General features: G+C 39.0%; 1 protein-coding gene across 2 annotated transcripts in view; it reads left to right on the top strand.

Moving 5' to 3' along the window:
- The first annotated feature begins 2,102 nt into the window (after window positions 1-2,102).
- LOC139465947 (adhesion G-protein coupled receptor V1-like) overlaps window positions 2,103-13,866 on the top strand; it is a 47,875-nt gene continuing 36,111 nt past the window's right edge. Inside the window, exons 1-4 of one of the 2 annotated variants that reach the window (XM_071247957.1) lie at window positions 2,103-2,187; window positions 4,203-4,299; window positions 8,910-9,154; window positions 11,417-11,519. In XM_071247957.1, coding sequence (XP_071104058.1) covers window positions 2,146-2,187; window positions 4,203-4,299; window positions 8,910-9,154; window positions 11,417-11,519 — 487 coding nt within the window. In that variant the 5' untranslated portion in view covers window positions 2,103-2,145. Of the gene's footprint in view, window positions 2,188-3,997; window positions 4,072-4,202; window positions 4,300-8,909; window positions 9,155-11,416; window positions 11,520-13,866 lie in introns of those variants that run through there. The other variant, XM_071247958.1, reaches the window with a different exon arrangement.

Raw genomic sequence — 13,866 nt, 5'->3', positions numbered from 1 at the left:
ACTCCCGACATTTCTCTACCTAAACCAATGGCATATCACAAGATGATCTCAAGCGATGTCATTGGTTTTCTTCATCCTGTTGATATATTACGTCACTTCATACTGTTGATATATTACGTCACTCCATCCGATTGATATATTACATCACTTCATACTGTTGATATATTACGTCACTTCATACTGTTGATATATTACGTCACTCCATCCGATTGATATATTACGTCACTCCATACTGTTGATATATTACGTCACTTCATACTGTTGATATATTACGTCACCTCATACTGTTGATATATTACGTCACTCCATCCGATTGATATATTACGTCACTTTATACTGTTGATATATTACGTCACTTCATACTGTTGATATATTACGTCTCCTCATACTGTTGATATATTACGTCACTTCATACTGTTGATATATTACGTCACTTCATACTGTTGATATATTACGTCACTTCATACTGTTGATATATTACGTCACTCCATCCGATTGATATATTACATCACTCCATCCGATTGATATATTACGTCACTTCATACTGTTGATACATTACGTCACCTCATACTGTTGATATATTACGTCTCCTCATACTGTTGATATATTACGTCACTTCATACTGTTGATATATTACGTCACCTCATACTGTTGATATATTACGTCACTCCATCCTTTGATATATTACGCCACTTCATACTGTTGATTTATTACGTCACTTGGTTCAGCAGCAGTGCTCGTGCTCAACGTCCTTCGCTCCAGTAACATCATGTACCGTCACTCTGTTTAGAATGGCGTTAAACGTTAACGTTAACGCACCTTGCTCACTCTCACTGTAATCGTGCTGAATGAGTGATGGAACAGTATTCCAGATATATCACGTCGTGTCAGCTTACTGTGGGAGGAAAGCCCGAAGTGATGCAGGTCTCAGACGTTTGCCACTTCGGTGAAACCGGTGCTGACAAACCTAGAATCATCATCGGGGCAAACCGGGATTCGAACCCACACTCATAGGTTCCTGGCGACCCAAGGGACGCAACTCTGCACAGCGAATCGCGGCACCTTAGACGACTGGGCCACCCGTGCCCCCTCGTGTTGATTGAGATTTGCAACGACATGTATATTGCTCGGGATTAAAATAAAAGTGGCAAAACCTTTTCCATACTTTGTTCGATTCCGACTGTATCACAAGCGTGTGTTTATGAATCACTATCAAATGTCCAGAATCCCAGGTGTTGGCAAAAGGATGAACGTATCCTGCCCCACCGGCGGCACCCATCACAAACACATGCAAAGGCAAGTCAATTGTTTGCCTGAAACAAATACGGGAGCACTTTGTACTAGTCAAAATAGGGAATTTCACCGGATATAATATTGGTCACTCAAATTTGGAAATATCCTCCACATGTCTACCATAAACGTTTTGAAAGCTTTACAGGGGCCTTGAGTGCTGTAGCCCGGACCACACGAGTCCTACGATGCTTTTTGATTGTACGTCAAACGTTGTGAACTGTAGACGCCACAGTCTAGTGCTACTGGAATATTGACAAACAAAAAGATGAAGTTGATTATAGTTAGGAACATCCCCTTTGTCATACAGTCTTATGGAAAGTTTGTCGTCACATGAAGGGCACGAACAACGCGAGATGGGCGTTACTCTGAGTGAAGTGCACGAGCAATTTGAGATGAGCTTTCGTCTATTTAAGTGGCAGTGTTTATGACGAACCTGCCTCAAATATCACCTGACAAGAATACAAAAGATACTTTTAGTCAAGACACAAATACACAAAGGCCCTTATAGCAGTATTCGAGTCTAAGATTCAGTGAATAGCTCTCTGCATCGGCTGATTTATATAACGACATTATTATGACAAAGGATGGAAGAAATTCACTTTTCTTTGCCATGGAGATGACGCCCTTCTCTGAGCTTGTTTAACAAAGCCTTATAGGAAGACTTCAGGAGTTGTATGAAGTCAAACCCGCGTGACAACGTCCATGTATTCACACCGGGGCTCCCCAGTTGCAGTCGCTGACTCACAGCGGAGGCAGATCGTATCTTTTAACCCATTAAGGTATTCATTCTAGACACATTACTCAGAGATATGGCGTCTCCCTTTCTGACTGACGGGTACAGATTGTGTGAGGATGACACGACCGTTAATGTTCGGATATCATTACAGTCAAAAGGTATCGCTTTTTAGAAATTATTTCAATCGTGGTTTACAAATATCACAGCTTATGTTGATGGGAAAAATTCGACGCATCTTTGATCTGCGGCTGTGGTTTGCATGTGAGGGGTCGCTCGCGACGTAGGGGCTTCACGTGCCGCATTGAGTTGCGTCCCCTAGGAGTATCAGGATCCTTAGATTTTGGGATCGAATTTTAAATTCGCCCTAATTGTGATGATTGGTTTCCAGGGCCCCGTTCCTCAAAGCGATCTTAGCACTAAGATGATTGTAACTCCCATACTTCAACATAGGCTTACGATCATCGTAGCGATAAGAACGCTTTGAGGAACGGGGCCCTGGACCATGCCCTTGCTTGTGAGTTTCACTGAAGTGGTGAATGTCCCTGACATGCGCTATTTCTAGGCGGCATTAAAGACACTTCCCTCGCTCACTACTCGACAGTATTTTGTTTTCACGTTGACTTCTGTGTCGTAATAGCCTTACAGTTACGTTATAGCAGTCAACGTTATGGTAGAGTATACTAGAGTCATTTATTACATAATCCCCACACACGAGGGGGTCACAGGTGGCCCAGTCGACTAAGGCGCCACCATTCGCTATGCAGAGTTGCGTCCTTTGGGCACGCCAGAAACCTATGATTGTGGGTTCGAATCCCGGTTCGCCCCGATTATGTTTCTAGGTTTGTCAGCACCATACCCGTACTCGTGGGTTTCACCAAAGTGGTAAACGTCTTAGACCTGCATCTCTTCGGGCTTTCCTCCCACATTGGGCTGGCATGCCCTGATATAACTGGAATACTGTTAAAAGCGGTGTTAAACCAAACTCACTCACTCACTCATACACGAGAGTCAATCTTATCATATATTTCTTATAGACCAGAGTCGGACGAGAGTCAATGTTATTACATCTTCCTATCAAAGCTAGATTGCCTTTTACTCCCAACTCGTCGGATAATCGAGACTGGTTATTTCTGGCGTTGACGTTTTATATTTACTTGAACTGGGTCGATGTTTCTGGTCTTAAGTCACCGAGTTTCATCATAAGCTCATTAGCATTATCAGTTATGCTGATTTAACTGCAAAATGTTTGAGCCGAGACATGAAAACTTACCCCACCCAAACCAACCGTGTTCCAAAACAAAAATAATTCTTAAACGTTTTTTCTTTACTTTTAAGATGCAGAATCTCTGCACTTGTAAACAGCAGACGTAATTCAAGAATAAGATGTTGTTTTTAGTTTGAAAAAAATCAGTAAATACGCAAACGTGTGACTAGATTGTGGTCCATCACTGGATTGTCTGGTTTGTGTTTAGGCCGCCGTCGCATGGCAGGAGTACTGCTGTGTGGTGGCAGGCAACACAACACTTACTTATACACTTCGTGTTACCGGTAGGGCAGGACATGCCTACCCTCTTCGCGAGCACCCGGTGTCATCACTGATGTTCAGTGATACTTTCATATCCTTGTAACCACTATTGGGCTCTTGACGCACATTGGAATCAGTTCCGAAGGATAAGCGAGACTAGATATTATCTGGCGTTGACGTGTCATTGTTGCTGCATGTATACAGTCCGCTTTGTTTGCAATTTAATGTGAGCCTTGAATCCTAAATAGGACTATGTTCGTCTCTAGTTTCCTAAACATTATGTGATAAATGTCGTACAATGCCGTAAACAATTGCTACATTGTTACATCGAGACTGGCATATAGGTTCAGAGGGTTGGAAAAGAATTTAAACCAGTAGTAACGAAGAATTTGTACCAAGATTTGTTCTAGAAGCCTGTATTTGGGAACAGAGACTGGCGCCAGTCTAGGCTAAATTGTGACGCAGAAAGTATCAACAGTCTTGTCCTGTTGTCACGCTCGCTTGATGAGAGAACCAGGTAAGTTAGTATTAACAACGCTCACCCAACTACCGTCGATTTCGAAGAGCATATGTCATAATGGACACGATGATGACCTACTCTTGAATATTGAACAAATAATTGTCCTTAGATTTCTTTTTGTTTGAAAGTACAGTCACATTCGAACGACCTCAACCTTGGACATGTTGCTTGGTGTGTTGAGAAGAGCGTTAGTCGTGCTGCTGGTATCATGGCTCACCTGTGAAGGTACGTATGTGTACACGTGTATCTGTCTCCGCAGCTCACGACGCTGAAATGCGGTGTGTTTTGTTTTAAACATATTTTATTGACATATATGGTCAACGGGATTGGGCAAAAGTTATCCAACTTAGGTGTGCCAGATACTATGAAGTACTTGTAACTGACATGCCGTGAAATAACTGAAATACTGTTCAAGTGTCAACTCTCGAAGTCGTAAAAGTCGGAATTATGAGGTGAGGTTAAAAGGGGGTTTAACATCGCGTCCAAGATTATTGCACTTATATATAATTATAAAGCGACGTGTGTGTGTGGCTGCTTGTACTAAAGTACTCACGGAAATGAAAAAAACCCTGTTTTTTCGACCTAAGATCTTAAATAAATGCAGTTAATATACAAAATATGTAAATATTCAAACAACTTAATTAGTACTAATTGGGCCGTGGCACAAATACAGCGTATCAAATGTTTTTATGCCTTTTTACACGTAAAAGTGTGTAAAAATGTGAATAAAACAGACTATTGTGAAACAGGGCATAACCAGGTGTAAGTAGATCAAGGTGACCTATGACACCTTGACGACAGGTGAGAACAGGTGCATAATGCCTATAGTCTGTTTCTGCTATGTCAATTTGGATGTTATTTTATTTTGAATGTTGAAAGTGCCGACAAATTACCTCCTGTAAAGTACATTTTGTATTGTTCACTGAGATCAAACTAGCAAATCCAGACTAGTACTTTTCGAGTTGTTTTGTCATTTCGTATTTACAGCTACGTAACACTTTGTGTCGATTTTTAAATTGAGAAAAACAGTTTTCTTTTCATTTCCGTGAGTACTTTAGTTCGTTAGAGTGCTAGCTCACTGAGATACCATGCCGCAGTTTAACATGAATACCCCACTCAGACACAGTATACTGACTCCGAGCCGACCAGTCCTTGTTTGAGCCCCTTAATGCGGAGCGCCAGACAGGGTAACAACAAGAATCATATTTTATAGTCTTTTAGTCTTACGCGGCCGGGTATCGAACCCCGGACCTTCCGCTCTCTGCTTCCTTCTAGACCACGGAGGCGGTCCGAAATCAAGAGGGATGTGTACATGTGCCGTGTTTGTTTGGTTCGTAAATGAATTGATATGTTTGTACCACTTCGCTTGTTTGAGTGATCATTGTGATTGACAAAGCATATCTTGGAGGCGGGCATTATCTTACATATCGAATCATACTATTTTTCACATTTTTATTTTTATTCACTCAAATCACTTGGTATAAGGTGATGACATACATAATATTACAAAGTTTGACAAAAGTATGAGTAACATGGGCGTGCATTAAGAAAATACATTTAATAATCTTGACCAATTTCGTTCAGTTTATAAATCTTAATAAATCTTTCTGTCTTGAATATATCACATACTATCTTAATAAATGTTTAAACTTTTTTTAAATACTTGATTCATGAATATTTTTTTTTACCAGCAAGTAAAGTGGTTCATAAGGCCGTATTATTTCCGCCAATTAAAACTGTATATTTCGTCAATATTATATCCCCTTCAATATAGTCGTTATGTTTCATCCAGAAAGTTATGACCCCATTACATTCCCAATAAACATGAATCCAGAACTATGGTTGTATTCAAATTGGAAATCAATCAATTTATGTCATTTGTAGATTTTTTATATATTGTTTAAAAGAATGTTCCCAGGCAATTGCAATACCAAAGATATTTTGCCGCTTTTCACTTATTACACTACTAAGTTTGTTTGGATCTAGGTAGTTTGTTGTGCTGAGAGTAAATCCACCAATGATATGTTGAGATAATGGTTATGTAATATCAAAGAATTATGCCTAATAGTATCTTTCCACTCTTTAGGTCTTATTGAAAAATAAACCGATGATAATTAAGAATTGTACCTCTAATTTTGTCGGTGTTCTTAAGTTCACTAAATGGCACATATCATTGATCAATACACAGGTCCCTGATGGACTTATTACCATTAATATTCCAATGTCTTATGACGAAATTACCAACTGGGAATTAATGATTGATCCAAAGAGGTTCAGATGGCACTTGATCAATATCTGCGAAATCGGTTTTATTTTGTCTTTAAAACATTCCCCATGCAGACAATACATCCATCCAAACAGGCTTGATAATATTTATGTGATTTTCTATATGAGCGCCAAGCAGAATTACTTCTGTAACCAGACAGGTACTAGGATTTGTGTTGTGTTTATTTTGAAGATACTTATTATTTATAATTGTAAATGAGTTAATGAATATGTTAATATCTACCATCCAGTATCCTACTTCTTCATATTTTCTAATAAGTGTTGTTCGTTCTTTTTTTTTTATTTCTCGCTTGTCATTCCAGATGAAGTAACAAAACATATTGTTAACTCATCAATGAATTCCTTTTGGGGGTTTCGAAGTAAAGTGAATATATATGCACCAGTGATGAAAGATCCAAAGTTTTAACAACAGTTACCTTTTCTATCAATGTCAAATTTCTTTGAATGTTTTCTTGTCTTTGTCGTGTGTTAATTACCCAAAGGTTATTTAAGTAAGGATTGAGCTTTAATCCCCATAATGTCACTCAAGTTTTAAGTCCTGGCATAAAGCAATGTTTCTACTTACCATTGAGCATATCTTAATGGATTTAGTTATATTTACTTTATTCTTAAACGAGACATTTCATTGAAACCAATGAGGACATTAATAGCTGCTCTTAAACTTTCTTCAGTTCCATCTAGAAATTATTCTGTATCATCAACATGTTGTCCAAGCTTATGTTCAAAGTTTTTCAGTATAATTGTTTATATTTCACTGTTGTTACGCATCATTATTCCTAAGATCGCAACTACAAAGAGGAATAGGTAGGGAGAAAACTTATATCATTGTCTACATTCCCTTTCATTATAAAACAAAAAAACGACAAAAGACCGGTTTGTATAACACATGATGAGGCATTATTAATTAGTACTTTGATCCATTTTCCATATTGGGTCCAAAGTCTGTCAAAATTATACATTCTTTGGAAACAGTGTAAAATCTTTTTTTTCCTAATCCTGACCCTGTTTTCCTTGTAACTTTGTTTCAAACAAGATATTGTGTCTAGTGTTCTCACTGATGCATCTTCCTGGTATAAAACCTGTTTGATCTTCATGAATAAGTGTATTTAATGACGTTTTAGTTCTATTTTGCTATACAAGTACCCAATACTATACACAGAGTTTAGCAAGGAAATTGGACAAGTTGTTAACAACTGCCTGTTTTAGTTGGCTTGGGCTATACATGTGATAATGCCTCTCTAAATTGTTTAACTTAACTGTTTTGCCTGAACATCATTATGCATCAACAAACCCAAATTTGAAGATCCTTCCAGAAACAATTGAAAAATTCTATTTGGAAACAATCTATTCCTGGGCTTTTGTTTATGGACTTAAAAACATGTTCTATTTCATCCATAGTTATATCGCCATCAGTATTTTCAGCCCTTGCAGGAATATGTGTGGGTGTATAAATGTTATCAAATATATCAATATTTTCATTTGTTACTTTACAACTTAAAGAATATAACTTTTCATAAAAGTTTCTTTGTTCATCTGAAATAAATAGCCTTCCCAGCTGATATTAATTCCCCCTTGTCATTGATAACACTGTTAATAAGTTAACAGACCAGTGAAGATCCGGGGTAGAATTGGCATATAATTGAACAATTTCTTTTACGCCAAAGGTTAATTATTTCCTTACGTATTCTTTTTTTTCTGCCAGGGCCCTTCAGTTAGCCGAGGCTGTTCGTATTTTGTCACCTATACTCTATAGATTCATATTGTATTGTACTGGCACCAGTCAAATGGCCACTGATATGAATTCTAAAATATTGTTGATGAGAATAAAATTTGTTGTGCTTGAATGTGATATTGATCAGATATCCACAGTGACTAAATGAGTGCTTGCACACCTGCTACACGTGTGCTCTTCTTTTTATCTATTTACTCTTAAGAATAAGAATGAAACTTTAATGAAAGTTTTAAGTACAATTATGAACGACGTGTAAATGTTAACTCTTGATCGATGTTATTAATCTATTCATCATATCATTCGCGAAATGTTACAATTCCACTTGATAAGTACATATATATCAAATGGTTGGAGTCAATATCACGGACGTGGTCATCAAAGTATGCGTGACGCAACTTCTATCAACTTAATTATATATATTATGAAAATGAATTAACCGATCGGATGCATCAAACAATTTCGGGGAGAATTGTGGCCTCTCTGTAAGGTTTATTATATTATTTTGAGCACTATCTTCATCGTAGCTATAGGTTCAAACATGATCCAATTCGAGAAGGGCCCTTGCATATAAGCAGTCTTAATTTCATGCACAGCATATACTTGTAGGTGTTATCCCTTCATAATGCTACAACACTTTACCTTAATCAATGTCCACGAAATATAACATACATGTACCTTATATTGTACATGAAGAGACTCGCTGATTCATACAGTTTACATGAAGAGACTCGCTGATTCTAAAGTTTACACATCGGTGTTTCGAGTCATACCGCAGTGAACCAGAATAAATCAACAGTCAATCCTTGAATAATTTCAGTGGTGTCGAATCCACAATTGTCCTACCTGTTTGACGAGTCTTCCTGTGTGTGGGAAGAGGACGGTCAAGTGGCCATTCCAGTTCGGATAACTGGGAACTTGACGGCCCCTGTGACACTGACCATCAATACAGTGGATGCCACGGCTACCTCCCCTGGAGACTTCACTGCCCTCTCGTCACACACCGTCACTGTGACCCCTCCGGGCCGGGGCACCTTCATCACCATTGACATTGCGATTGATGGGGTGAGTCGTATATATCTACCAATATCAGAATTATTTAACTTTGGTTTACATTACAATTATATTAATATCCCCACATCAACTAGTAAATCAACCAAGACACACCAACCAAGACACATCGACTAAGACACATTAACCAAGACACATAACCCAATACACATCAACAAAGACACACCAACCAAGACACATAAACCAAGACACATCAACTGAGACACATCAACTAAAACAAATGAACCAAGACACATCAACCATGACACATAAACAAAACACATCAACTGAGACACATCAAATGAGTGAGTGAGTGAGTGAGAATTGTTTTCTCACATCAACCATGACACATCAACGAAGACACATCAGCTTAGACACATAAACTAAGACACGTCAACCAAACACATCAACCAAGACACATCAACCAAGACACATCAACTAAGACACATCAACAAAGACTCATCAACCAAGACACATCAACCAAGACTCATCAACCAAGACACATTAACTAAGACACATCAACTAAGACACATCAACAAAGACACATCAACAAAGACTCATCAACCAAGACACATCAACCAAGACACATCAACCAAGACACATCAACCAAGACACATCAACAAAGACACATCAACAAAGACTCATCAACCAAGACACATCAACTAAGACATATCAACCAAGACACATTAACCAAGACACATAAACCAAAACACATCAACCAAGACACATTAACCAAGACACTTTAAGTAAGACTCATCAACTAAGACTCATCAACCAAGACACATTAAGTAAGACTCATCAACCAAGACACATTAACTAAGACACATCAACTAAGACACATCAACCAAGACACATCAACTAAGACACATCAACTAAGACACATCAACTTAAACACTTAAACTAAGAAACATCAACCACGACACATCAACCAAGACACATTAACCAAGACACATCAACAAAGACACACCAACCAAGACACATAAACCAAGACACATCAACTAAAACAAATGAACCAAGACACATCAACCAAGACACATTAACAAAGACACATCAACCAAGACACATCAACCAAGACACATCAACTAAGACACATCAACCAAGACACATTAACCAAGACACATAAACCAAAACACATCAACCAAGACACATTAACCAAGACACATTAAGTAAGACTCATCAACTAAGACTCATCAACCAAGACACATTAAGTAAGACTCATCAACCAAGACTCATCAACCAAGACACATTAACTAAGACACATCAACTAAGACACATCAACCAAGACACATCAACTAAGACACATCAACTAAGACACATCAACAAAGATTCATCAACCAAGACACATCAACAAAGACACATCAACCAAGATACATCAACTAAGACATATCAACCAAGAAACATCAACCAAGACACGTAAACCCAGACACATTAACCAAGACTCATCAATTAAGACACATTAACTAAGACATATCAACAAAGACTCATCAACCAAGAAACATCAACCAAGACACATCAACCAAGACACATCAACCAGGACTCATCAACCAAGACACATTAACTAAGACACATCAACCAAGACACATCAACCAAGACACATCAACCAAGACACAGCAACTAAGACACATCAACCAAGACACATCAACCAAGACACATCAACCAAGACTCATCAACCAAGACACATCAACCAAGATACATCAACTAAGACACATTAACCAAGCCACATCAACTAAGACACATTAACCAAGACACATCAACCAAGACTCATCAACCAAGACACATTAACCAAGACACATCAACTTAGACACTTAAACTAAGACACATCAACCACGACACATCAACCAAGACACATTAACCAAGACACATCAACTAAGACACATTAACCAAGACACATCAACCAAGACACATCAACCAAGACACATTAACCAAGACACATCAACCAAGACTCATCAACTTAGACACTTAAACTAAGACACATCAACCAAGACACATCAACCAAGACACATTACCCAAGACACATTAACCAAGACACATTAACCAAGACACATGAACCAAGACACATTAACTAAGACACACCATCTAAGACACATAAACAAAGACACATCAAACCAAGTCAGACCAACCAAGACACATCAACTGAGACATATCTATTATTCAAACTACGGAGTGTCAAATGTTTATCTTGCCATGACTTATTACATGAGCTGCCCGCGAACGTAATACATGCTGAAAAGAAACGTTCCAGTTTTGAGTGTCAAGCTGCACCTTCTTACCTCCCAGGATCCCGAGGAAGAGGAAACATTCAATGTGACAATTGAAGCGCCCAACTTCAACAAGCTCGAGCTCACTGTTTGTATTTCGGACGAGGAAATCGACCATGACGGTAAGATATAGGAGTTATATAATTTGCAAGCGTAATGCATTTTTGTAGAGGTATAATTACAACCTACACCTAACCTCGACACACTGCATTGCGTTCAGAGACCCATTGTGTATCGTCAACCCTGATCATCCACCTGCAGTGTTAAGATACCCAGAATTAACAGTAACTAGGATCATACAATGATTTATCATGCGATTGGCTGTTTTGAACTCAACGACCCACCTTCGTATTCTGTTGTAAAGATTTAAAGATACGTGGTGGCACGTGGTCCTGTGACCAGCGCACAGGTCACAAATCAGCTGACGTTAAGAAACGTCGGTCGCAGAGCGTCCACGGATGGGTGACCGCGTTCAGCAGCTTGACTCCTGAGATTTTCTAGGACTGCGGTCCTGACCCACACTGAAGCACATGTAGCACATGTGGCGTCTCCGTGGGCAAGCGACTCTGTTCGAAATGTGCCTCTGTTCACCCAGCAGTGAATGGGTACCCGGTAGGATGAGATGAGTTGATAACCTTCCAGCGTCAACAGGCAGTCTGGGGTGTATACTCCCCAGGGACCCGAGAATGATTGTTGAGTGCACACAGATCCCTAAACCGGGGTAATAATAGCGCTTAAGCATGTCCCTGTGTGGTGTGGAAATATGCGCAATATAAATGGCCTATTATCATTTTTATTTAAAGTGTAGTATTGTTTCCCTGATCTATACAAACCATGAAGAAAGATGTGAACTGTTATCTTGTAACATATAAACATTCGGGCTTGTAAGGCTGGTGCTCTCGATACAAGTGATGATGAAATGGCGTGTTAATCTCTTTTCTCATTAGAGATGTACGGCTGAGTGATGGAGAGTCGATGTGTGATCTAACACGCATACATATTTAACTTGAAACTGTTTGAAGCTCCCTTATTGCGTCTTGACGAGTGCTTTGTTGTGTTCACCAATGTCTATATTAGTATATCAGCATAATTATAATCATGTTTCAGTAATCAGTTGATTACGGTTATTTTTGCCTTTTTGACATGTATTCAGTATTATTCATGGGTGAGCAAACAATTCATGACTTTACCTCTGTCAAATATATGTTTCTGTTGCTATTACAATGTTCGACCCAATCTCATTAAAATCAGATCTTAGTTCTCGCTATCACTAAACAAAGATCTGAGGGCATCTCATTACGGGTCACATCAGAACGACCTTTCATCCGACCAATCAAAGCGTCGCTTACCAGATCATGAAAGTGACAGTCGGAATGTGTTTTCTTATCACGCAACCTCGAAAACGTAGATACTGTGTATTCCGAACGACAGTTACGGCCCGTACGACTGATTCCGTCAAAATTATCGTCTTTCTCTCGCTTCCGTGGGATAAACATTTGAACGCAGGAGGCGTTGCATAGTACGTGGGATTCACTGCCATACAATCTCAGCCATATAATAGACATTCGTTCGCTTTGTTTAGTTTTCAAAATTTTAATCGAGAACTGTGTCAACATTTTTTTCAAGTGTAATCTGAAATGGAAGTCGCCAGGTTGAAACGAGTGCCGTGAAGCTCGAGAAAGCTGCTTTCTTATTGGCTGATGTCGACTTCTCGTTAGTCCTTTCAGTGTTCGGTCAAAGTTCGCGAAAGGTCATTCGGACCTGATCCGTAATGGGATGTCCTCAGATCTTTGTTTAGCGGCAGCGAGAACTTCCATCTGATTTTAATGAGATTGATGTTCGACCTCAGTTGACTTTGGACAAAAAACTTCGTTGCTACGTGTATTCACGTTTACCAGAAACGTACACATTATAAGGTTACCTCCCATGCTCCAACTATATTAAACTGACATAACATGAGGTGTCGTCCAAATATAATGTTATTGCCTGCAATAGTGCTAAATGCATCGTCAGTGCTTCGTATTTATCATTATCAAGAGCGGTGGGGTAGCCCAATAGTTAAAGGGGTCGCTTTTCCCGCTAAAGACCTGGGTCCGATTCCCCACATGGGTGCAATGTATGAAGACCATTTCAGATGTCCCCCACTGTGATATTGCTTAATAGAGTTTAAGAGTACCATGTATGCAGTAAATGTATTTCATTGGGAGTAACCCAGATATCGGAGCTTCACAGAACATGACCGTACCTCAACAAAATGAATACAAGCGACAAAACCCTTTCCATATTCATAAGCTTTACCATTCCAACCGTATGGGCATGTGTAGGGTCGAAAATAGGGATTTGCATCAAACATCACATTTGTCACTGATGAGCCTAATTTGAAAATGTCCTACACATATCTACCATAAAATATTACCGAGGCCTTGAAAGTTAAATCCTGTCCAAACAACGTATGGCGATATTCGAAAT

This window comes from Haliotis cracherodii, unplaced genomic scaffold (assembly GCF_022045235.1).
Source record: "Haliotis cracherodii isolate W230 unplaced genomic scaffold, xgHalCrac1.p SCAF_18, whole genome shotgun sequence".
NCBI lineage: Eukaryota > Metazoa > Mollusca > Gastropoda > Lepetellida > Haliotidae > Haliotis > Haliotis cracherodii.
The sequence above is the reverse complement of the archived record's forward strand: the minus strand, read 5'-3'. Positions and strand labels throughout refer to the sequence as shown.